Raw genomic sequence first — 27015 nt, forward strand, 5'->3', positions numbered from 1 at the left:
TTATTCACTGTCAAAGATGAAAAGAAAAATCATAATTCATATTTTCCTTTGTTTCATCACAATTTAAGCAAGCCTAGTAATAGACACAATATTTCTGACACTGAGAATACATTCATTGAGGTCCATAGATGTTCCTAGATACCAAGAATATGCAACTAGCCCTTGTAGAAGTGGAGCAATATTCCATTTACCTAGGTATACATTTTATGCAGATTTTCACCTGGGGTGGAACAGGTTATAATGAAATGCTTGTTTCTTATGAGCCCTTGAAAGTGTGCTACATACAGTAAAGAGGAAGTAAGTAAAAAAAATAAAGAAGTAAAAAGTAGGTAAAGTCAATATACATATATATACAATATACAATACAGAGTAAAATGAGTAACAGTGAGGTAGAATGCAGAGGTACAAAACGTGGGGTAGTGTGCAAATGAGGTATGAATGTGGTGCAAATCTCTTTAATAATAGATAAATATAAAGTGTGTTAAAGTGTCTAAAGTGAATAAAGTGAGTGGTAAGGTGAGTGTTTGTGTAACTGTGGCCATTATATGGTTTCATCATTTATATGATATTTCAGTTTGTAAGTGTAATATTTGAGAATGTATTTATGTTTCATTTCTTATTTTCTTTATTATTTAATTTGCTACAATTTATAATATATTCATTTTGACGTCTGGTCATATATGGTGTCCCGTTAGGCTGCTGTTGTGTTTTACATTTGGGTCTGATTAAGACACCTGCGAGCAAGCGGCAGGGATGGTCGGAGACTGGGACTGATTAAGACACCTGCGAGCAAGCGGCAGGAATGGTCCGAGACGAGTTGTACAGGCTCTCTAAATTCTAAGAGTGTACCACTATGTGTAGTGTACCACTATCAAGACTGTTACCAAGAACAGAAGAATAAGACCCCTTTTTATGTAGCATGCAGCCAACGAGGTATTTAATGTTTGTTTGTATTTTGCTTTTCTGATGTGTTGTTTTCATACCGTGTATATTATTGTTTGTGTTGACCTGACGCAACGTATGTTTCTGTTTAAGTTTTCACGGTGGATTGGAGGACCAAGCCTTTAATAAACCCGTCTAAAGGAAACCACTTGTGTCTGCAGTGCTTGGAAGGAGTTACAGTTTGGTACAAGTGAATGTGTGTGTGCAGTGTGTGTAGATGATGGGTTTGTTTTATACAATGGCATGCAAATATCTTGATTCTGATTGGCTGAAACAGCCAAGTTAGACGTTGTTATATCGTATAACACACTCCATGTGACCCCAGATCCCTCCCACAACCGAATATATATTTTTTCTGAATGAGTCTGAATGAGTCCGCCATAGATAGACAGATGGAAGTATGAATATCTTTTGAACGAATCCTCCAAAAAAGATACAGTCAACTGGAATATGTTAGTTTGTTACACATATGTTGGATTATGTAATTGGTTTGTCATGACCCATTGTGAAACAAAAGAAAAATCGTGGACTAAAAAAAAAAAAAAAAAAAATGGTAGCTGATTTATTATTATTATTTTTTGGTCAGACCATTGGATCTACTATTGGATCTACTCTCTCCGTGGATGGTTTTGTGAATAAATCTCCATTATGCTTAAATTACTGTGTGTTTATTGTATAGCAATAAGGTTGGGTGAATTGGGCCATTGTATAAAAGCATTAAATCACTTGAAGTCATGTGTTATACTCATTAGATCACGCCTAGGGGGGTCTAACGCCACCTAACAACCACCCCTAGGCGTGATCTAATGAGTATAACACACTCCTGCACGTGATTTAATGTTTTATTACATAGTGTCATTGTCATTGAGCATCCTGATGGCCTGGGGATAGAAGCTCCTTCTGAGTCTCTCTGTACTGGCCATGAGGCTCCGGTAGCGCTTGCCTGACCGCAGCAGTTCAAAGAGGCAGTTGTTTGGGTGACTAGAGTCTTTGATTATTCTCTTAGCCTTGGCCCTGCAACGCTTGTTATAAACGTCCTGGAGAGTGGGAAGCCCACCTCCAATAGTGAACGGGTCACTCTCTGTAGTCTGCTGTGGTCTTGTGCGGTGCTATTCCCAAACCAGGAGGTGATGTTACCAGTCAGGATGCTCTCTATTGTGCACAAGTAGAAGTTCTTGAGGATCTTCTGACTCATTTTGAAATTCCCTAGGCGCCTAAGGAAGTAGAGGCGTTGCCGTGCCTTCTTCACTACACTGTCAATGTGTGTGGTCCATGTCAAGTCCTCGGATATGTGGACTCCGAGGTACTTAGAACTGCTCACTCTCTCAACCGGTGCCCCGTCGATGCTGAACGGGGCTGTAGTCCCTGGCCCCTGACCTCCTAAAGTCCACAATCATCTCTATATCAAACAACAAGCAAACAACGAGGGGTACTTCCTAATGAGATCAATCAACTCAGTCTGTTTACCATCATCCAAATGCTCCAACAGAGCATGCAACTTCCCCAAGGTTTCAGAATTTTTCAAAAGGGCTTGCGAAACACCATCATCAGGATCTAATGTTGACTCCTCACACAACTTTTGAGGGGAAGAGGAGTCCAGGGCAGCTACAAATGTAGAAAGGTCAGGATTAATGCTGAGTGAGCCATTATTCTGTGTCTTATCAGAAGGAGACAATGCAGGGGAACAAAGATAATAGGGCTTCAACAAGTTAATATAGCAACATTTTGTTTTTGCGCTTAGGAGTTGCAATCTGATCAGACACTTGGCGCACCACTGTGAAAGGACCAGTTCTGTATCGTTAAGGCTTCGCTCAGCACCTAGTTGCATATATCTCGCTTCAGCGTATATACACTGAATAAAAAATTCCACCATGTACCTTTACATGCCAGCATTCATCTGGCCACACCCCCATCCGCTTACCTTCATAAGCAGGGGTGGGGCCACACACTCATCTCCTTCTCAAGTTTCAGCCACAAGGAAGTGCCTGCTATATGCCCACTTGACGTGGAGGAAAAATATTTAGTCTGAGGAAAGGAAAACAGAAGAACAAGGAGATACGTTGACATCATATCTTTATTTTCTCTCTCACTATTTTCGAGAAAATACGGCGATATTGTCTTCATTACTGGAGTGTCTGGTCATTCCGACCTTCAACGGCTTTTTCGTATTAGGAGCTCACGCCGCTGACATGCTCCCAGCTACAGTCCTCCTTGCTGCGGCTGGATGGGGTTGCCCTCCGGCAACACAGCTGGACTGTAGGAAGCACCGACTGTTGTGAGAAGCGGTGGTTTCCAGGTTGGGTACGTACTGTTTTGCTTGCGAGCTCTGGTTGTTGTTGACGCTGTGGGGGTTAGCTAACAATTTACGAAACGCAGACTCCAGGCTAGGGTCCTCTGCTCGGCTTAAACGGCGGTCGGGGGATCTTGGTCTGACGTCCATGATGGTTAATGTAGTGGGCCGCGACTAGGTCCTGGTGATCCCAGGATTCTCGAGCGGATGCTTCTCTGTCCCGTGCAGGCCCCATCTTTCATATACAAATTAAAGTATACCCTAACGAGGAAATGTGGGCATAGGATCTTCTTTATCGGGAGTTCCATGCTCAAAGCCGGCTGCAGCCCGAATCCGTTGAAAACTGTGTTCTGACGTTCTTTTTCTTTTCCCTCTTAGGGGAGGGACTTGGACAGCAGCCTGTCTGAAGTGTGGCTTGTTATGTCGTTGTATACAGTTCAGGTGATAGCTGCTTAGCTTGCGTGCTAGTTTGTGGACTACTGTGTTAGCCAGTCAGCTGTTAGCTGCGCAGCTGTTAGCTGCGGCGTTAGCTCGCTGTGTTTACCAGGCTAGTAAACGTTAGCTTGTTGCTATCAGCCGTGACTATAACATGCCTTAAACACTCTGACTACGACGTCATCTTTGACAGAGGATTTTAGTCGAACCTACCGGGAGCCCTGCCAGCGAGGACTGCGTCAACATGGAGAACCGTAGCGGCTGGGTGGCGCAGCGACACTGCCCTCGTCGTCAACACAGGGATGCTGTGTTCAAACTTCGGTGCCCCGTTAGCCAGATTGCAGTTTGCCTGGCCTGCGCTCAGGGTAGGAAGGTCCCGACCGGACCTTAAACACTTCTTCTTCCCTTCCCTTCTAAATGTTTTGTAATAACGATGTTTTCCAAAACGGGTGTTGCTGCAATACATTGAGGATACGACGCGTGTTGTGTGTGAATTGTCTTGTCACTGGTATAGCTTCTCTCCATAGAAATCGGGTTGTTGTTTTACATGTGTAAAAATGATCTGGTTAGTTGTGTTGAGAACATGTGTGTTCTTGTACCGTGAACTCACAACTAAGGGGGTTAATTAACCTATAAAGCTATGCTTAGTGACATATGAGTGAAGAATGAATTCTTTTCTCAGCCTGTAATGACAATGAACAGTGTGTTCACATATTAACAGGGTTACCTGTTCAACTTGGCCGTATCAAGGGTAAGGTATGAGGGGTGATTCCCCCGGTTTCCCTGGGGCTTCCCCACCCTCCTCTCAGACATGTTGTTTACAATATATTGTGTCACTGTGTTTGTGGGGATACGATGTAACCCTTCGCTTAATTGCTGGGGTTGTGCTAACCGCTTGAGAAACTATATTTTCCTAAAGAAAAGATTGTTTGGTCGCTTATCGTGTGTGCTTAGCAAGGCCTGTGGCCGATACATAATCGAGGATTCTGTATTCTCTCGTTATGAAAAACGGCGTTCCTCTGTAGCAAGAGTGTACTTGCCATTTTTTGTTGTGATAAAGGGTTGTGTGTGTCTTGTGATCTACAACTGGGTTAGGTTGGCCACAGAAGCACATGTGTAAGTCTGGTACCGGGGCTCTTAAAGGGGCCCTCTCTATTCTGTGTTTTTTCCTTAGTAAAAATCAGATAGCAGGTTAGCACATGAGCTGTGTGAAGCTGTTAGACACTTCATGTAGCTGACTATGACTGTGTCATGCTCTTTTTTGTCATTACATCGTATCATGGGTGTGGGGTCGTAAAGGGGTGAACTGGTAATCCTTTCCTCCCCTTTTTGATTGGTCAGGGGTTAAAACCTCCTGTCCTTCAAGGTTCCTGTCACGTTGCTGTTCGGCACGTTACAGGGTAAAAGGGGGGGGGGGAGTTTCCTGGTCCCACGCCCTGGAAGATTGGGCGTGTGCACCGCGGAAATTCCCCCGCCATAGAGTACGTCACTGTGCGCGTCTCTGTTGGTAAGACTTCCGTGAGTTGTTCAGGTCCATGTTATGGATCTGTTTCAGGGAGTTGTCAGAGCTCCTCCTCATGAAGCTCCTCCTCGGGCCTTCTGTGAGTTAGGACTCTCCTTCCCTGTGAGGGAGCCTCCTCAGAGTTCAGAGCCTCCTCCTCAGATTGTCAAGGTGAGTAGAACTTCAAAGAGGAGTTCTGCTCTATTGTGTGTGTATTCGATTCAATTCGATTATTGAGTGTGTATTTGTTCAGTGCCTCCTCCTCGGAGAGCCCTAACCCACATATTACATACTCATACTGCATGCACAGAGAAGAAAAAGGTATGTATCTTCTTGTCTAACTCCAGGGTAGATGGCAAATAAGCTAATTTCCCAAAATGTTGGAGTGTTCCTTTAACACAAAGGTTCTTTAACATTGGGAACACGTCTGAGAGGTAGAATTTGAGCCTTGGTCACTTTGAATGACTCTAGGCATGCCAAAGACAGAAGTGAACTGAGTTAAAACCTTCAAAACAGACTTGGTGATTATTGTGCGTAGTGGATAAGCTGCAGGGTACCTGGTTGCTTGGCACACTGTAAGCAAGTAGCAACTGCCTGACTTTGAGTGGGGCAAAGGACCAACACAGTCGATAATCAAGTGCTCAAAAGGCTGCCCAATTGCAGGAATGGGATAAGTGGAGCAGGTTTGGCTTACCAGTCATCTGGCATGTGTGACATGTTTTAATATAAGCAGAAATTACACGTTTCAACATTGGCCAGAAAAGGTAGCAATCATAGGTCTTCCTAACACCGAAGTGTCCTGCTATGTTATCATGAGAGGCTTGAAGGACTGACTGATGAAACTTGGAGGGCACTACAATCTGAATGATTTCTTTCTCCACGAGGCACCCATTTACAAACCAACATGCCATCATGTACGAAGTAACCATGTGTAGTAGGGGTGTAACGGTACACAAAAACCACGGTTCGGTACGTATCTCGGTTTTGAAGTCAAGGTTCGGTACGGTTTTCGGTACAGTGGGGGAAAGTTTGGCTTTCCATGTTCCACTCAGGGGTGATGTAGTGTGCAGTAACTAATTGTACTTGTATGGCTGTCAACGAATATTCTATATTGAAATTAATAATTGAGTTTTGAATAAAATTCTGCACGCAAAAAAAGGTTCTGCATGTGCGTTCGTTAGTGGTTAACGACGTACCGCTGTATTCGTTCGGTACACAGCCATACTGAACCTTAAAGTGGAGATGAAGCATAGCGATAAATACATATTCATAGCATCACATTAGTATTTAGATAAGCCACAGAAAAACAGCCATACTGAACCTTAAAGTGAAGATGAAGCATAGCGATAAATACATATTCATAGCATCACATTAGTATTTAGATAAGCCACAGAAAAAATCACGTTATAAAAATAAGCAGTTTCTAAGAAAAAACGATTTGTTATGTGCATTTTTTAAGCATTTATCATTATGGGCGCGGCCATTTTGTTGCTGACGTCATGGGGCTGGTTTGGTGTATACACTGCTGGTTAGCTGCCTATAGTGAATGGGTCAGTCAGTAAATAAAATGTTGCCTACAAAACAACGGGACCCCGGTGGTTCTGTTTGTATTGCTCCTGGCTGTTCAAACTAATTTTACCATGTGAGAGAGAGGAAAGTTGGTTAATTTCCACAAACTACCAGTGTAACTGAGGGGTACAATTCCCTGACTGTATTGATAAGTATGGTATCATTAAACCACTACCGTCTTATGTACATTACTACTGGCCATACAGTACACAGGTATCTTATGATGAACACTTCCCACAATGACTCGGTTCCACACAAAACTGGATTTAAGTATTTATTAGCAGCAATGATAGTACATAATATACTTTACTTTAGATGCGCTTATAAGGCAAAGGAATGTGCGTAGGCAAATCAATAACGTATGTCCATTCTCATATTACGCAGGAGATAATAATACAACCTGAATCTTAGGAATTATATCTATGGTACTCTGGTAATATAGCGGGAGATACTGGTAGGGTCCCTCCGGTCGTAAGCCAGCAAGGGGAGAGGATTTGTCGGTAGTAGAGTCTGGGTCAACGATGATAAGGAGACTCCAAGTACAGGAGACGGTGCAATAAGATCTTGATCCGCAGACGAATACAGCTGTTCTCCGTAGCATGCAGCTCCGCATGGAAGAAAGCTAGCCGGCCTCAGGCTTCTGAGAGGCGGACTCGACGTGGCTCCTCACAGGGTAAATCCCACACAATTGTGGGTGTCTGCGATTCTCCGCTCCATCAATTACAGGACCAAAAGCAAATATAATCCAGCCGAAAAGGGCTATGCAGTCGTCGGTAGGTTATCCAGTGTACATAATCCACACTGTTACAAAGGATCAGATTAAACCGAATATATATATTTATTGATTGATATATATTGCATAGTATTTGTATATCGTTTGATATCCCTTGTATATTCCTTGTACATATACACGGAATATCCCTTTAGCCTATTACAGACCATAATATTTCATTCTCCTATTGGACAGCGGTCCACAGGCGCCGGGGCCGTGCCTCCAGAGTCAGGTTCAAAGCCACCGTCAAGACATGTCTGTACATGCCCGGCCTTGCCCAGGGATACAAGACAGAAATGAGGTTGGCACTAGATTGTTCGCCGTGCATATAAATATGGCGCAGGTGAATACAGAAGTAGAGTTACCCAATAAGTTGAAGCCTCACCCACGATACTCCGTGCGGTGAAGTATGGCCTGTTTGGCCCCAAATAGAGCATTGAGACCAAGTGCGAATTAATAACTGAATTGTCAGAGTTTGGCGCTATACCGTCGAGTGCGACATATTTCTATTAAGTCAGTAATAGTCTATTTGTGTATAGTGTATCGTGCGGCTAAAGTTCTACAGTGACCAGCATCACCAACGCTTCCTCGTATCAGCTAGAGTGCTTATCCAGGCTGGGCTGCTTTCATGGCGCTTTCACCCGAGGAGACCTAGACGAGAACCGTGTGGACATGTACACTGGATTAATCTACCCGACGACTACATAGCCCTTTGCGGCTGGATTATATTTGTTTTGGTCCTGTGATTTATGGAGCGGAGAATCGCCGACGCCTACACGTGTTGGATTTACCCTGTGAGGAGACCAGTCGAGTCTGCGCCTCAGAGAGCCTGAGGCCGGCTAGCTTTCTTCACTGTGGAGCTACAGTCTACGGAGAACAGCTGTATTCGTCTGTGGATCAAGAGACTATTGCACCGTCTCCTGTACTTGGAGTCTCCTTAGTCATCGTTGACCAGACTCTCTACTACCGACAGATCCTCTACCCCTGCTGGCTTACAACCGGGGGGACCCTTCCAGTATCTCCCGCTATCTATTACTAGTGTACCATAGATATAATTCCCTAAGATTCAGGTTGTATAATTACCTCCTGCGTAATGAATGGACATTCATTATTGATTTGCCTACGCACATTCCTTTGCCTTATAAGCGCATCCAAAGTAAAATACAGAGAAGTATATTATGTACCTTTTGCTGCAATAAATACTTGATTACACCTTTGTGTGGAACCAATTCATTGTGGGAAGTGTTCATCATATTTATATATCATGTACTGTATGGCCAGTAATTAAAGTACATAAAGCGGTAGTGGTTTAATGATACCATACTTATCAATACAGTCAGGGAATTGTACCCCTCAGTTACAGTTACAGTTGTGTGTTCATGCAGAGAAATTGTTTTCTGTAATCAAACTATCTCCCATTAGTTGGATGTATGGCCTCTGCAAGTTTGAGTGCAGCCATTTGTTTTAGTAAAATTCTACATCTGTCCCACGTGTTCTTAGCAGCTCACAGTGTTGGTTGCACCATAGTTCTGCCCCTCTGAATGAACCTCAGTAAATATGCAATTTAACTGATAGATACACAAAATGTATGTATTTATGTTAATTGAATTGTGTTGTTTTCATTTCTGCTAAATAAGTATGTACATTTTGTTTGGTTTGGTAAACATTGCGCTATGAACAGTCTATCAGTGTACTGTATGTGTGTAGGGGCAGGTATAATAACCTTGTTCCCAGTTTTATCACTGTGAGATAAAGCCTGGTAAAGAACTACTGCCGAAAGTGTCTATGGGGTAGAATTTCCAGTGTATGTATTTCCCCTGGAAGCTGCCTCCGATTTACGATTTACGAGCGTCTGCTTCGTTCTTTGTTTCTCTGGGGACTATAAACAGATCTGGGCTGACCGGAACCGGTATGCCTGTACTTCCTGTACTTCCATTTAGAGCATTTAGGAGGCATATCTTGTCCAGCCTAGGGCAGGTCAAATAAGAGATTTCTTCTTCCTGTTTCTTTCGGCCATAGGATTTAGTGGATCATATTAAGTGAACTGAAGACACAGTTGGACTGTAACAATTCCATGTATGAATAAATAAACATTTTATGAAAATGAAAAATAGCCTGATCATTGATTGATAGAGTAATATGTGGTTCTTAACCTGATAAAACAAAAGGATTTATGTAAAAATAACGTATACATCTATGCAAATGCATATTGTGGTGGAATTTTAGCTAACAATGACCCAGTTGGAACTGAAAGAATGATTACTTGAATCAAGGATAGAAGCTGATAAGCTAAATGTATTCTGTGCAGAGTCTCACTTCAGTTAACAAAGTGTAGCTGAAAAGAGACAGGCAGGATACCGGGGGTGGGGGGGGGGCTGCCCAAAATCAGACATTTCTAAGAAGCTGCGCTTTGTATGTTAATAGTGGAATTCAGACATGGCTATGTCTGGACAAAAAAATGCAAACCTAGAATTTCTAACAGGAAACAAGCTTCCTGTGTTGCAACGGGCAGTTGCATTGTTATGTTTTACGTATAGCAGGATGTGTGGGGGACTGAAAGTGTGAGGATTGGCCCATTCCCCGCCACACGCTTCTTCAAGGTACTGTGATGATTGGTCCATTCCCCGCCACACGCTTCAGGAGCGATTACCAATTTCCATCTCGCACCTGTTGTAGTTTGTAATTAGCGCTCCAGAGGCTTCATATACTCGGGCCTTCTATCAATCGTTGTCGGGTCGTTTTGGATTACTACTGCTATTGCCTGTTCCCCCCCGTTGTTGTGCCTCGTCTACTTCTTCTCCAGGACGTCTTTGGAAGTCGCCGCTGGTGTATATCTCGATCATCCATTGGAGCTGTGCCTCGTTGCCCGCTTTACGCGTTTGCGCTTTGGTGAGTTTTTGGAAACAAACCTTTGGATTATCTGTTTTTTGTGTGTTTGGATAACACTGAAGAAATACCGTTTTTGTTTTGTACTGGACTCAGCCAATTTGTGTGTTAGGATAACACTGAAGAAATACCGTTTTTGTTTTGTACTGGACTCAGCTCATTTGTGTGTTAGGATAACACTGAAGAATTACCGTTTTTGTTTTGTACTGGACTCTGCTAACTTGTGTGTTGGTACACCGAAGATCAAGTCACTTGTGATTTATACTGGACTCAGCTAAGGAGGACTGAACTGCACTGCCTCTGTGTACAGTTGGATTGATTATTGACCACTCTCTCTCTCTCTCCGTTTCCTCCCCGAGTTGGATCCGGGAGGATCTGCAGAGCCGCAGACAACTCTGCGGAAAGCATTCTCCTTTTTTTTTATTCTGATTTGTTATTTGGCTCATTTTTGATTCTGTAATAAATACGCCCTAGTGTTTGGCTAACTCTGAACTACCTGTCTGTGCCGTGCTGTTGGGGTCGGTTTCAAACCATAACTTTACGACCCGACCATGACGACCTCAGCCGACACAGACAGAGTCAGGACAGCGTTGGCGGTCCAGATCGAATTGAACAACGACCACAGCCTACAGATAGGTGCGGCTGCGGCTGCTGTACAGGAGCTCCGAGCCCAGGTCCTGCCTATTCAGGAGTCCCTTGGCTCTCTGGCTACCCTGCAGACAGCCCAGGGTAATCAGCAGGCTGATATTCTTCACCAATTACAGACGTTGAGTGAAGCATTTAACGCCCTGCTTGTAACCCCACCTACTTCAGGAGTCTCGGCCAGAGCACCACCCGTAGCCGTGGCGGACCCCGCGTCTCCCGATCCCGCACCTCGGGAGCCCCGTCTCTCCGAACCACGGTTGTTCAATGGTAACTTCGAGGATTGTGCCACATTCATCATGCAATGTGAGTTGGTTTTTCTTCATCAACCCAGCCGATTTACTTCAGAGGGAGCCCGAGTGGCTTACATGACTAACCTGCTCTCAGGCCGGGCAGCACAGTGGGTTACTGCCTCCTGGTCGATGAGGGCAGATTTTTGTTTTTCCTACCCAGACTTCGTGGCAGAGCTCCGCAGGGTTTTCCACCACCCATCTCGTGGCCAGGACCCAGGAGCTCGGTTGGGCACCTTCCGGCAGGGCAGTGGCGGGGTCACCGACTACGTGCTGGAGTTCAGACTGGCCGCAACGGAGAGCGGTTGGAACGATCAAGCGCTTCGTCTCACCTTCATGCAGGGTCTCAGCGACGCTGTAAGGGACCAGCTCGCGACCCGTGAGGAGCCTGATTCCCTCGAGGACCTATTCAACCTCGCCATTCGCATCGACGGACGCCTCCGTGAGAGAAGGCGTGAGAGAGCCCGACTGGGACCCCCAGACGTCCCCCAGACCCCCCGCACTTGTGACGGTACTGCGGTCCGTCCTGCTCCCTCCACAACTGGTGGTTCCTTCCCCTCCCGTTCGGTGCCCGAGGAGGAACCCATGCAGCTGGGACGCTCACACCTTAGCCAGGCTGAACGGGAGGCCAGGTTCAGTTCCGGCCTTTGCCTCTACTGCGGCCGGGATGGGCACCGTATCTCCAACTGCCCCACCCGGCCAAAAGACCAGGCTCGCCGGGACCCCGGGAGATCCTGGTGAGCCATTTTTCTCGTTCCCACACCCGTGCACCACCTAGCCGTCTGATGAGCGTCACCCTGGCCTGGGCGGACCAACGGGCGACGGTGGAGGCACTCATTGACGAGGTGCTGACGAGAGTTTCCTGGATTTCGAGTTTGCTACCCAGGCCAACATTCCACTAGAGGACCTCGTGAGACCTTTGGAGGTGTTCGCGTTGGACCAGCACCGCCTGGCTGTCATCACTCAACGCACCTGTCCAGTCCTTCTCACCATTGCTGGTAGCCACTTTGAGAGACTCCAGTTTTTTATCACCAGATCCCCTCTTGTCCCAGTAGTCCTGGGTCGGCCCTGGCTCGAGCTGCATGAGCCCCACATCGCCTGGTCCTCCGGTACCATCAGGGGGTGGAGCTCCTCCTGTCATGCCCAGTGTCTTCAGGCGGCGTCCTGTCCCTCGCCCCGGAGATCCCTTTGTGAGCCGCCCCCGGACCTCTCGACTATACCCCCCGAATACCACGACCTCGAGGAGGTTTTCAGTAAGTCCCGGGCTCAGGCCCTTCCGCCTCACCGGCCTTACGACTATGCCATCGACCTCCGCTCTGGGGCTCCCCTTCCCGGCAGCCGCCTCTACAGTCTGACCGTCCCTGAGAAGGCAGCGATGGAGAGGTACATCTCTGAGTCCTTGGAAGCAGGCCTCATTCGGCCTTCCTCCTCCCCGGTGGCGGCCGGTTTCTTTTTTGTTGGGAAGAAGGATGGAGACCTTCGACCCTGCATCGACTATCGCCAACTCAACGAGATCACCATCAAGAACAAGTATCCTCTTCCTCTCATGAACTCCACCTTCGAGCCTCTCACCCAGGCTACCGTCTTTACCAAGCTGGACCTCCGGAGTGCCTACCATCTGGTCCGTATCCGAGAGGGCGATGAATGGAAGACCGCCTTCAAGACTCCCAGGGGCCACTACGAGTACCTGGTAATGCCGTTCGGCCTCACCAACACTCCGGCGGTATTCCAGGCGCTCATGAACGACGTCCTCCGTGACATGCTGGAGGAGTTTGTGGTGGTATACCTGGACGACATCCTCATTTTCTCCAAGACCCTCGAGGAACACATCCAGCATGTCCGCCGTGTGCTGGAGCGCCTCCTCCACAATCGGCTCTTCGTCAAGGCAGAGAAGTGCCGATTTCACTCCGACTCCGTCGATTACCAGGTCTGCAGATGCCAACCTCCTAACACCTCCCACGACCAAGCTCCGGACCTGGGGCGACAGGGCCTTTGCTGCTGCTGCCCCCTCCCTCTGGAATGCCCTCCCCAGCCATATCCGTGATGCAAACACCCTGACATCTTTTAAATCAGCCCTCAAAACCCACCTTTTCAATCTTGCTTTTGACCTCTAATTCTGTCGGTTTTATTTTATTTTGTCATGTATTATTTTTGTTCTGTTTTGTTCTGTTTTTTTGTTTTGCCATAGTTTGTCTCTCCTGCCCATGTGAAGCGTCTTTGAGCACCTGGAAAAGCGCTATATAAAATAGATGTATTATTATTATTATTATTATTACCTGGGCTTCATCGTGGAGAGCGGCTTGACCCGAGCTGACCCTCGCAAGATCCGGGCCGTGGAGGAGTGGCCGGAACTCACCTCTCGGAAGGAGCTACAGAGCTTCCTCGGGTTCGCAAACTTCTACCGTAGATTCATCCGGAACTACAGCCAGGTGGCGGAACCACTTACCAGGCTAACCTCTCCCGCCCTGCCGTTCGACTGGTCCCCAGCGGCTTGTGCTGCGTTCCGTTCCCTCAAGAAGAGGTTCACCACCGCCCCGGTCTTGCTCCACCCAGACCCCAAGAGACAGTTCATTGTAGAGGTGGACGCCTCGGATACTGGACTAGGGGCTATCTTGTCTCAGCGGTCGGCAACGGACCAGAAGGTACATCCGTGCGCCTTCTACTCACGTCGTTTCCTCCCTGCCGAGAGGAACTATGACATCGGCAATCGGGAGCTGCTGGCGGTTGTGGCTGCCTTGGAGGAGTGGCGTCATTGGCTAGAGGGGGCCGAGGAACCATTCACCATTTGGACGGACCACAAGAACTTGACGTACATCCGGGCTTCCAAGCGCCTCAACGGCCGGCAGGCAAGATGGGCCAGCTTCCTCAGTCAGTTCGACTTCTCGCTGACCTTTCGCCCTGGTTCCCGCAACACGAAGGCCGACTCCCTGTCCCGGTTACACTCCAAGGGGGCTCCAACCACTGAGGATCCTACTCCCATCCTCCCAGAGGCCAGGGTGGTGGGAGTGGTCACCTTGGGCATCGAGGGGGTGGTAAGGCGTGCCCTACGCTTCCATCCCGCTCCCGGCAATGTACCTGTTCGTCGCCTCTTCGTCCCCGACTCAGTCCGGTCCCGGGTCCTCCAGTGGGGCCATACCAGCCGGTTCGCCTGCCACCCGGGCGTTCATCGCACGTTCTCCTTCCTGGCTCGTCGATTCTGGTGGCCCACCATGAGGAACGACGTCAAGGAGTTCGTTCTGGCCTGCGCGGTCTGCGCCCGCAGCAAGGCCTCCCACCAGGCACCCTCCGGGCTATTGCAGCCGCTTCCCATTCCGAGCCGCCCTTGGTCCCATGTGGCGTTGGACTTCGTCACGGGTCTTCCTTCGTCCCAGGGGAACACGTGCCTACTGACCGTGGTGGATCGGTTCAGCAAGGGGGTTCACCTCGTGGCCCTTCCCAAGCTTCCCTCGGCTGCCGAGACAGCGGACCTCCTGACACGCCACGTGTTCCGCCTCCATGGGTTTCCCCAGGACGTCGTCTCGGACCAGGGGCCCCAGTTCACTTCCCAGGTATGGCGGGCTTTTTGCAAGGGATTGGGGGCAACGGTCAGTCTTTCCTCTGGTTATCATCCCCAGACTAACGGACAAATGGAGAGGATGAACCAGAGCGTGGAGTCTGCTCTTCGTTGTGTGGCTGCCAAGAAACCCGCTTCTTGGAGCCGGTTCCTCCCCTGGGTCAAGTACGCCATCAACTCCCTGGTCAGTTCTGCCACCGGCCTCTCACCTTTTGAGGTATCCCTGGGCTACCAACCCCTTCTTTTCCCTGCACAGGAGTCGGAGGTGGCAGTTCCCTCCGTACAGGACCATCTCGACCGGTGCCGACAGGTCTGGGAGATCACCAGGACTGCACTGCTCCGGTCATCGGAGCGCGCCAGTTGTGGAGCTGACGTACCAGCCTGGGCAGAGGGTGTGGCTGTCCGCAAGGGACCTTCCGCTTCGTTCCTCGGCCAAGAAGCTTAACCCCCGGTTCGTCGGTCCTTGTGAGGTTCTGAAGGTGCTCAGTCCCGCGGCGGTGAGTCTTAAGCTTCCTGCGTCCATGCGCATTCACCCCGTTTTCCATGTGTCCCGGGTTAAGCCTGTCTCTCTCAGTCCCCTGATGCCCCCTGCTCCGGATCCGCCTCCTCCCGTGATGGTGGACGGACACCCCCAGTGGCAGGTCCGTCAGCTGATGGACGTCCGACGGCGGGGTCGGGGGTTCCAGTACCTGGTGGACTGGGAGGGATACGGCCCGGAGGAACGGAGCTGGGTCTCCCGCCAGCTCATCATGGACCCCGGCCTGATCACCGACTTCCATCGTTCCCATCCGGACAAGCCGGGTCGGGCTGGTCGCCGGGTGGCTCCCGTGGAGGGGGGGGTACTGTGAGGATTGGCCCATTCCCCGCCACACGCTTCTTCAAGGTACTGTGATGATTGGTCCATTCCCCGCCACACGCTTCAGGAGCGATTACCAATTTCCATCTCGCACCTGTTGTAGTTTGTAATTAGCGCTCCAGAGGCTTCATATACTCGGGCCTTCTATCAATCGTTGTCGGGTCGTTTTGGATTACTACTGCTATTGCCTGTTCCCCCCCCGTTGTTGTGCCTCGTCTACTTCTTCTCCAGGACGTCTTTGGAAGTCGCCGCTGGTGTATATCTCGATCATCCGTTGGAGCTGTGCCTCGTTGCCCGCTTTACGCGTTTGCGCTTTGGTGAGTTTTTGGAAACAAACCTATCTGTTTTTTGTGTGTTTGGATAACACTGAAGAAATACCGTTTTTGTTTTGTACTGGACTCAGCTAATTTGTGTGTTAGGATAACACTGAAGAATTACTGTTTTTGTTTTGTACAGGACTCTGCTAACTTGTGTGTTGGTACACCGAAGATCAAGTCACTTGTGATTTATACTGGACTCAGCTAAGGAGGACTGAACTGCACTGCCTCTGTGTACAGTTGGATTGATTATTGACCACTCTCTCTCTCTCTCCGTTTCCTCCCCGAGTTGGATCCGGGAGTATCTGCAGAGCCGCAGAGGTAGTGGCGCCTACGCCGATTCCCCACCTCTAAACCGGGAGGATCTGCAGAGCCGCAGACAACTCTGCGGAAAGCATTCTCCTTTTTGTTAATTCTGATTTGTTATTTGGCTCATTTTTGATTCTGTAATAAATACGCCCTAGTGTTTGGCTAACTCTGAACTACCTGTCTGTGCCGTGCTGTTGGGGTCGGTTTCAAACCATAACAGAAAGTAACACCTCTGTGTCTCCGTGCATCTTTACGAAGAAATATAGAATAGAAGAACTTAGGCAATTTCAACAGAAGTGCATTGTAGATTTTCTAAGCAGGGTTAAAGAGCAAATACAAACATTTTGATTTTCCTATCACAATATGTAATATTTGTAACTTGAAGTAATATAGTCAAGTTAGACCGCGCTCACAAGTACTCACACTGGGTGCTGTAATCCCATAAAGTTCAGTATAACAAAGCAGGGTAGCCGGACCAGCACTCACAGGTTCAATGTTTTTTTAATTGGCAGCCTGAATCAAAGCAGACATGTTTCGGACTAATGTCCTTCTTCAGTGGTATGGCTAGCCATACCACTGAAGAAGGACATTAGTCCGAAACATGTCTAACTTGAAGTAATAGAATAGAAGTAATAAATACATAAACAGTTATTTAACAATATGTAAAGGAGTAGTTACATTTATTTTACATTACATTTACATTTATACTGTCTTTGGCCCTTTGAGGGCAACCAAAATGCTGACGTGGCCCTCTGTGAAAATGAGTTTGACACCCCTGTTTAAAGAGACATTCTAAAATGATACCTCCCTGTTAATTCGGACCCGGTCTACACGGCTACTTGCCTGAGAAGTAAAATGAGGAAGCTGGATTCCCCCCCCCCATGTGTTTCATTCAATCCATTCCAAAGGGGTGCAGTACCACAGGGAGAGACGATAGGGGGCGGTATTTTCCCAATGGAGCTCGGAGAGAGTTTGCAGCACTAACGTGAGGCTAGATTGATGAAATATGAATTCAAATCGCTAATAAAAAAAAAATAGATATCTCGCCGCTGGCACTCAACGGTCGGCATGAACTAACGAGAAATCTCGTCGCTGGCACTCAAAGTGTTAATGCAGCACTAAAACAGTCTCTTAATGCAGCATTATAACAATGGTTTAATGCAGCACTATAACAGTCTCTTAATGCAGCACTACAGTCTCTTAATGCAGCACTATACCAGTCTCTTAATGCAGCACTATAACAGTCTCTTAATGCAGCACTATAACAGTCTCTTAATGCAGCACTACAGTCTCTTAATGCAGCACTACAGTCTCTCAATGCAGCATTATAACAGTCTCTTAATGCAGCACTATAACAGTATCTTAATGCAGCACTACAGTCTCTTAATGCAGCACTATAACAATGGTTTAATGCAGCACTATAACAATCTCTTAATGCAGCACTATAACAGTCTCTTAATGCAGCACTACAGTCTCTTAATGCAACACTATAACAGTCTCTTAATGCAGCACTACAGTCTCTTAATGCAGCACTATAACAGTAGCTAATGCAGCACTATAACAGTCTCTTAATGCAGCACTATAATAGTCTCTTAATGCAGCACTATACCAGTATTTTAATGCAGCACTATAACAATGGGTTTGGAACCTCAATCTACATTCACTAAATATTCTCAACTCAAACTACATGCACTAAATATTCTCAACTCAATCTACATTCACTAAATATTCTCAACTCAAACTACATGCACTAAATATTCTCAACTCAAACTACATTCACTTAATAGTCTCAACTAAATTTACATTCACTAAATAGTCTCAACTCAATCAACATTCACTAAATAGTCTCAACTCAATCTACATTCACTAAATAGGCTCAACTCAATCTACATTCACTAAATTGTCTCAACTCAATCAACATTCACAAAAATATTCTTACCTCAGCACAGTGACCCAACTTCTGGTTTGCCGTCTCTATGAAATTGGTCACAATGAAAAGCACTGCTTCACCCTGTAGAGAAGATATCAACACTGAGACAGGCATGCATGCTTTTCTCCCACATATATAGATGGATAGATTGATCATCATGCTAACTAATGGTAATAGAATTGTATTGCCGTCATGAAGTCAAATCCCTGCGTGTATAGCATTTCTTCTGGATACAGTGATTCTGATTCTGTAACAGATTACATTTATATATGTTTTTTTTTATTTTCTTTTATCATGTTCACTGTACTGTTATTATATGTGAGACACACTCATCCCCAACCCTTAGACCTGTGTGTTGTCACCTGTGGGGGGATGACATAGTCCTCGGGACCCCACACCAACAGGCCAGACTCTGTGGTGTTTGTAACAGAGATCCCTTTCATTTTAGTTATGACGGAGCTCAAGATGGCCTGTTCTGTCTCCTGGTAACCCTTCTTGGTCAGGAAAACCCACCTGGAAGTAAATATCACAGAAGCAAATACAGTGAATAGCCTATTTCAGGACAGCCAGATCTCATTTCAAATATGTAAATAAAGTACTTATCGACCACAGGAAAAAGGTTGTATGTTAAATCCATAAGTAATATATCTATGTATTTACAAAAATATACAATTCCAATTACAAATAAGTACATATTACACTTTTTTTTTTTTTTTTACTTTTAACTTTTTCCCTGCTGGGAAACTAACCGAAGTGCCTTTACCTCAAGACTGCCGAGACACACTATTTTGATAGCCTTGCCCAAGACCTAACCCTAACCTTAACCATAACCATTTACGTATACTGTATATTTCTGTATGTCATCAGTATGGAGGCATGCTGTGGCTTCAACTCTTAAACCGGTGGACTCGGTCTATCATTCTGCCGTCAGATGTATTACTGGTGGTGACAGATATGATACACCAGCTGTGTCCTTTATGAAAAGGTTGGATGGACTTGTCTGATTGAAAGGGGTAACTATCATTGGTATTTGTTTATTTTGAAAGCCCTTATTGTCCCTCTTACATCACAACACTGTTGGAATGGAATCTTGCAACCTATTCTACACGTTCAAATGACTGGTTGGTTCCTCGGGTCCTCCAACTGACTCTGAAGCTGAAGGTTATTCCTTCTTTTGCTGCATTTAAAAGTATGATCTTGATTGATTGATTGATTGATTGGTTGATTGATTGATTGATTGATTGAATGAATTGATTGAAAATTGTATTAACAGATTGCAGAATGGGTACAATACAGTACAGCTCAATACACACAATTGTTAAGGGGATGCAGACCAGAGAAAGACTTTAGTCTTGTTTACATAATTTTCAATTCATCATGACATACATGACATAGACAGTACTGCTACATCTATACATTCATGACATACCACATTTACAAATACAGTACTGTTTGTGATACAAAAAGAGACTAAAAAAGAGAGTATAAATTTGACGAAGAAACTGTACATTGGAGGAGGTTGGGTAGGTGGGGTGGGGTGGGGGGGTGGAACTGTACATTGGAGGTGGTTGCGTGGGTGGGGTGGGGGGGTAACTGTACATTGGATTATCTACGAAACCTTAACCTAACCTTATACCTTTATCTCCGACCACTGTGTCGACTTGTAACTGTCTTAGCTGATTTTTCTAGTTTATTCTTATTTATTGTGCGTATGAAATTGTCGCTGTAAATGAGGGTAACCTCAGTGTCTTACGAGTCGAAATAAAAGTTTGAAATATTTTTTTTTTTTTTAATGTATATGATTGCGTATTGCTCTATGTAAACTTGACTATAAATTAAGGGAAACCTGCAGTTGCCGTTCGAGTATAACTGAACTGAACTATAAAAGTTTTAACTGAACTGGATGATTATAAGTGGCCAGATAACTATAATTATATTATGTTTTAGATTTTAATTGTTACAGCTAAACCTGAAAAATAGGTTGAATTAAAAGGAGTCATATAGACTCCTAGTTATATCCGAGAAATAACGCTTCCTGGAATTGTCTGCCTCCAAAATTGGAATTGGAAATTGGAACATAATATAGGCTGTAGTTGTCTTGTCCGACTTTCTGACAAATTCTGGGGTAATAAAATGCTGTTTTAAATGCTGGATGTAGCCTATCATCTATATATATGAATGAATGAATGACATATATAAAACGTTGCTATTGGCTGTGTGACAGCTATCCCAGACCAGTCCTACTGCATACATTTTGAATAACATAACAATCCGAAGAACAAGCGTGTCAAAACTAAATTCGCCACTTACCCAATAATGTAGCCGATAATGGCCAACTGTACAATTCTATACAAAACTCCAACTTTCTTATTCTTGGCGATAATGTATTTTTCTGTCTTGTAATCGAATACAGAAAGGAAGAGGCTTTTCCAGTATGTTCCAGCCATCTTAAAGTAGTATAATTCGCAGACAGAAGAGGCTACACTGTTATGACAGCCAAGCTTTGAACACCTCTGCACTGCAGACACAGCGAAAACGATTGCCGCACTCGCCGCAGTCCGGTGTCAACTCGGGACGGCCACACGCGTTATTTCTAAACCTAGTCGCATTTCTGCCAGACGCTCTCTGATTGGCACTGACTGACGCTCTCTGATTGGCCACTGACGCGTTTGCCCAATCGCGTGACAAGCTGTGTCTTTGGCCATTTCCACGTCAAACAGCCTGCAAACTACCCGGCGTTCTATCGCCATGCTCTAAGACAAACTCTAACCTTAACCAACTTCGAAAGAGTGCCTAAGCTTAACCAGTGTAGAAACAGGCGTCGGCGTCTTGCCAGAAATGCGGCTAGGTTTAGAAATAACGCCGGCCACACGGTGACAGCTCCGGAAACACCGAACAGACAGTAGGTTAGTCCCCTAGATCTCCATGACCCGCGAGTCTGTAAACTCCAGCGGAATGCGCACCTGCCCAATAGCATAAAACTGCAGTGCCGCAGGCAGCCCCATACATAGGAGGGGCCTGTACTGTGCGTTGGAGAAGCATCCATCTGCAGAGCGGCGCTCTCAGGTCCGGCGGCGTCTATTCTTATCCTAACGGATTTATGCTTCCGCGTTCACGTTTTGCGCTCTGATTGGCCACTGACGTTTCTGGTCGCGCCAATCGTGTGACAGCAAGTTCTGCCACCGGTTAAGCTTAGGCAGTGGTGCGTTATTGAAATCATCTGGGGTTGCACGCACCTAATTGCGCCACGTGCACGCGCGCTCCCGCGAATGCGCATTTAATGTCCCCTTGCTTGAGCACAGACTAAAGACAGTGCCTAATTGCCTCTACGAATGGAATGTAACATGTCATTCACAACAAGTTAGGTGTGAATGTATCTGAGAACGTATTTAACACACCTGACGACCGGCGCTATTGATATGCAAATAGCGAGTACTTATCTGGGGTTGAGTGCAACCCCGTCCCATGAAGAACGCATGCCTGAGCTTAGGCACTCTTTCGAAGTTGGTTAAGGTTAGAGTTTGTCTTAGAGCAGGGCGATAGAACGCCAGCCCTGATTCAAAACTCTAACCTTAACCAACTTCGAAAGAGTCGCCTAAGCTTAACCAGTGATAAACTAGGCGTTAGGTAGTTTGCTGCTGTTCGAGGCGGAAATGGGCGCGTCACGCGATTGGGCGCACATGTCACATGACCAGAAACGTCAGTGGCCAATCAGATCGCACCAGAAACGTCAGTGGCCAATCAGATTTGCAAAACGCGAACGCGGAAGCATAAATCCGTTAGGATAAGAATAGACGCGGTCCGGTGGCGTTATTTTTTTCCATAGCCGCATTTTGCGGAGACGCTCTCTGATTGGCCACTGACGTTTCTGGTGCGCCCAATCGTGTGACACCTGTTTCTACACCGGTTAAGCTTAGGCACTCTTTCGAAGTTGGTTATGGTTAGAGTTTGTCTTAGAGCAGGGCGATAGAACACCAGCCCTGATTCCAAACTCTAACCTTAACCAACTTCGAAAGAGTCGCCTATAAGCTTGCAGTGATAAACTAGGCGTTAGGTAGTTTGCTGCTGTTCAACAGCTCGTCACGCGATTGGGCGCACATGTCAGTGGCCAATCAGAGAGCGTCAGTCAGTGGCCAATCAGAGAGCGTCTCCGCAAAATGCGGCTACGGAAAAAAATTACACGGTCCGGCGGCGTGAATACTTTACCCAAGGCAGTTGTCCTTCCGCGTTCGGTTTGCGCGCCCTGATTGGCCTCTCAGCGCCCAATCGCGTTAGCCCTACTAGCTGTAGTATTTTACCATCTCCGCGGTCAACTAACTGCGAGCATCTGCAGCGACGTGATTCTCTTCACAGTAATATTACATTTCTCCCGATACTCTGCTAGCTCTGTGTAGCTGTAAAGACATTGATTGTCAATTCGTTTAAAACAGATCAGACTGTGGACACCACAACAGCTGTAACTAGTACAATTATGTTGACATTGTTTTCCTCTTATTGCTCCTTCCTAGCAGCAGCACGGCGATCGAAAGGAGCCTTGAAGTTGTACAATCACAGCTTTATTGTAAACAATCTCAAATGTTTTACATCCGTAGTACTTTACCATCTCCATGGTCAACTAACTGCGAGCATCTGCAGCGACGTGATTCTCTTCACAGTAATATTACATTTCTCCCGATACTCTGCTAGCTCTGTGTAGGCTAACGCGATTGGGCGCTGAGAGGCCAATCAGGGCGTGCAAACCGAACGCGGAAGGACAACTGCCAATCAGGGCGCGGAAGGACAACGATAGGTTATGACTATAACCAAGTTCTGTCAATAGTGGTGACGCTCGGCATCACTCTTGCACTATACCCGCATGTGCACGCGCACTGAATAAAATTCCACAATGTACCTTTAATCCCAGTATTCGTCTGACCACACCCCTCGTTAGCTTACCTTCATAAGCAGGTGTGTGGTCACCTGCTCTCCTCCTTCCCAAGCTTTCACCACAAGGTGAGATCAAGGGCTGCAGCGGCGTCGGATGCCGAGCATCACCACTATTGACAGAACTTGGTTATAGTCATAACCTATCGTTCTGTTTCATAGTGGATCCACTCGGCATCACTCTTGCACAAAGGGAGGCCGAGCGGAGCCACCGGCCGGCAAATACACCCCGCTGAAAGCCCCCCACAACCATCAGAACAGGGAGGGCCGAGCCCCCCCGACCCCTCCTAATGGAGGGCACCCCCCCTATTAGAGGTTTCCCGGGAGGGCGACGGACCCGACCGTGCGAAGAGGCACTCAAGCAACTCAACGCACAGGGTGAGCAGACCGTGGCCTGACCCCACGACTACACACACGCACAACCCGCATGCCACCCGGGAACGAACGGAGGGAACAACCTCGTTACTGCCCCCAGAAACACGGGGTCAAGGGCAAACCCAACCCTGTGGCAAGGCCGTAGCAGCGGAGCGCGAAGGAAGGCCCAGACCCACCAAAGGGACTGGACCCCCTGGAACGGGGGCCCGGAGAAGTCCATGATGCCAGCATCAAGACCCCACCAGGTGGGCACTTAGTGACCCCGCCCCCCACATCGCCAGCGTATTTGGACAAATGCCCCTCAGCCGAGCGGGCCCTGTCCCCCCAATAGTACACCGCCTGGCACACTGACCCTGCAGAACAGGCAGTCAGCATGGCCGTAAGCACACAAAAAAGGTTAACCAACGGAAGCAGGCAGCGCACCGGGGAAAACCAGGCTGTTAACCCGAGCCTGGAGACTGCGGACGTGACAGGCGCCAGAGGGGACAGCTGAACACAGGCGCCCCGGCGGAAGGGGCGCATGCTGGCGTTGTTGCATGACCAAGCCTCCATTTAAAAAAAACCCACCCAGAGGGGTTGAGGCAGAGAAGGCTGACACGATTGGCAGACGTCATGAACGTGCAGGGGCACCCTCAACCGGTGAACCCGGGAGTTGACACTGCTCCAACACACCAGAGAACCAACCACCTAGTCGTTACCCTATGTGGTGGTTGGTCCCATAACCCCTCAGGAAAAAACTCTAAAACATACCTGCGGCACTACCGCAGTACCCGTGTTCCAGTTTCCAACAGGGTTATCCCGGGCCTACGGGTCAACGAAAACATTACTTCAGACCGGGCCCGGTGATACGGGGAGCACAGGGTCCCCCGAGGAGGTCAAAGACTACCCCAACAGGCCCCTCTTCGCCATGCGTAAGAGAAGAGCGCAAGAATGGAAAACCAGCCCCAACACCCCGTACTTGGTATTCCCAGGAGGTCACCCAACCAAGTACTAACCAAGACCAACCTGCGTGGCGGCCGAGATCCGACAAGATCGGGCGTGTACAGGTTGGCACGGCCGTAAGCCATTACGACAGTGTAGAATACAATGCACCCAACAAGGGTTCCATAGCGCTTAACCCTGTGACACCCGGACCGACCTAGCATTTTTCCCCCTGAAAAAAGCCCAAGTCCCTCAGGGTACCAGAACAGCAGATCTGCATCCCCGGCGGACAACGGGTTTAACTGATCCGGACCAGCGTGACCAGAACTAGTCCCGTGCCCTAACCACGCTGACATGCCAACTCCAGGAGAAGGGGCAGATATGCGTGTTGATCTTAAACATGAAAAGAAGGCGCCACTCAGACGTTCGGTGCGAACCGCGCCCAGTGGCCCACCCCCAGGGCGTGAGACCCTTCTACGTATGTTCAGATCCATTCCGTTATCATCCCCTGATATGAACGAGAATCCGTCGACAACCACACAGGTCGTCGGAAGAGGAAAAACTCCCATCCCAATTGCTTTATAAAAACGCTGTTTTAACCCCAAGCAACCAAGGCGCGCCAGTCAGTTGCTTAATGTCCAGCAGAACATCCCGAGCTAGCACTATGTGTGCGTCGGGTATATCCACATCAATAATAGGCTATTTAGACCTTTTTATTGAATCCCCAAGGCACCCAGGGGAACGACAAGAGGGGCGGGATGCAACCCACTCCAACCCTTTATAATAATAAAGAAGAAGCATCAACCGTATGAACCCAACTGCACAGCTGGGAGTAAAAAACTGTTTATATTTTTACATCCAGTCACTCCTTTAGTCAGAGAGTATAGACCGAACTTTCCCAGAAGCCTTCCCACATGAGTCGTAGTTATGAAAAAGACATGTCAACTGTGAGTCACGTGACCAACTGACTCAGGTTTAGACATAAATCGAGCGTAGCAGACCTGTAAGCCCTACTCTCTAACTCGACACCTTAACACCACAACCTTACGTAAAGATCTTAACTCACGGAAGCCGTCGCCATAGCAACGTTGCTATGACGGGGGGAAACCCTGTACACGGCTCCTGTTTGTAATAGGAGTCGCGTCAGGACAACCCTCCCCCCCCCCCCCCCCCCCCCCTCCCTGCCAAGACGTTTGAACGGCTCAGCCCTGACTGGCTCAAAAATCTCCCAAACCAACCAAGTGGAAAGGAGGGGTTTATTCGACACCCCCTCACAAAACCCTTTTTCCCTACACACAATAACAACTGTAGCATTTTGAGACCTTCGGTAGAATGCTAATGTATAGCGTAAGCTAATACAATGCCCGCTACCCACAAAATGTGAACAGGATTTATAACAAAACAAGTCGTGTGTGTGTGAATCCTACACCCGCTTCCTATGTCGTACATAGAAAACGCTGACAGAGAATAACGGCCAGGCCGTGGAACGTGTGTGTACGAGTATTACTGCAACTAACACAACAGCGTTGTGGAACACATTTACTTTGTTTAAGCAATGGAATATACCACCAGTTTCTACCTGCATGTGGAGCGTCAGGCTAATAGAACCTCCTACGACTGAGTGTATGCTTGCAGACCTTGCTTAATCTCGTAACACAACATGACTCATCTCTCAATGTAATAATGCAGATTCACATTTACGCAACCCCATCATATGATTTGTTGAAGAAACACACAGTTTGTTTGGCCAATAATATAGTTCCCCGCACCAGAACGCACGACGGAGGCGGGAATGGAGAACCGCTGGTGAAGAGTGGGTCTACTCTCCAAAGTAGACATTATGACTTAGCTTTTTCCTTTGAACAGTTATGAGAGAAGAAAAAACTAAGCACAATGTAAACACGTCACAACTCTTTTCAACTAACAACACGTCAAGGGGGATCTACTTTGTGGTTAAAGCGAGAAGGAGGAGAGCAGGTGACCACACACCTGCTTATGAAGGTAAGCTAACAAGGGGTGTGGTCAGACGAATACTGGGATTAAAGGTACATTGTGGAATTTTATTCAGTGCGCGTGCACATGCGGGATAGTGCAAGAGTGATGCCGAGCGGATCCACTATGAAACAGAACTGCCTTAGGTAAAGTATTCACGCGGTCCGGCGCTCTCAGGTCCGGCGGCGTCTATGCCTTCTACAACGCTGTTCGGTTTCCGGGTTCCTCTGATTGGCCATGAGAGCTCTGTCATTGAAGTGGGTGGTGGCAGCGTAACAGCGTGACAAACCAATTACATAATCCAACATATGTGTAAAGAAACAACATATTCCAGTTAACGGTATATTTTTTTAATGATTCATTACGGTATAAATTAGGTTAACTGGAGCTGCGTATTGCTGGCTCTCATATTTGCGAATACAACAGCGTTCACCCTGATGTAAACAAAACAAGTCATTGATAAGCGACGGCCATATTAGACACATAGCCATAATTTAAGATATAGTTTATGC

General features: G+C 47.2%; 1 protein-coding gene across 1 annotated transcript in view; it reads right to left on the reverse strand.

Annotated features, from left to right (window-relative positions):
* p2rx8 (purinergic receptor P2X, ligand-gated ion channel, 8) overlaps positions 1–20739 on the reverse strand; it is a gene marked incomplete at both ends in the record, with an annotated part of 144498 nt that extends 123759 nt beyond the window's left edge. Inside the window, 3 exons of the mRNA XM_084310098.1 lie at positions 18302–18373; positions 18655–18805; positions 20603–20739. Coding sequence (XP_084166224.1) covers positions 18302–18373; positions 18655–18805; positions 20603–20739 — 360 coding nt within the window. The remainder of the gene's footprint in view (positions 1–18301; positions 18374–18654; positions 18806–20602) is intronic.
* Positions 20740–27015: the final 6276 nt, after the last annotated feature.

The sequence above is a fragment of the Notolepis coatsorum genome (assembly GCF_963971535.1).
Source record: "Notolepis coatsorum genome assembly, chromosome: 1".
NCBI classification, from domain to species: Eukaryota; Metazoa; Chordata; class Actinopteri; order Aulopiformes; family Paralepididae; genus Notolepis; species Notolepis coatsorum.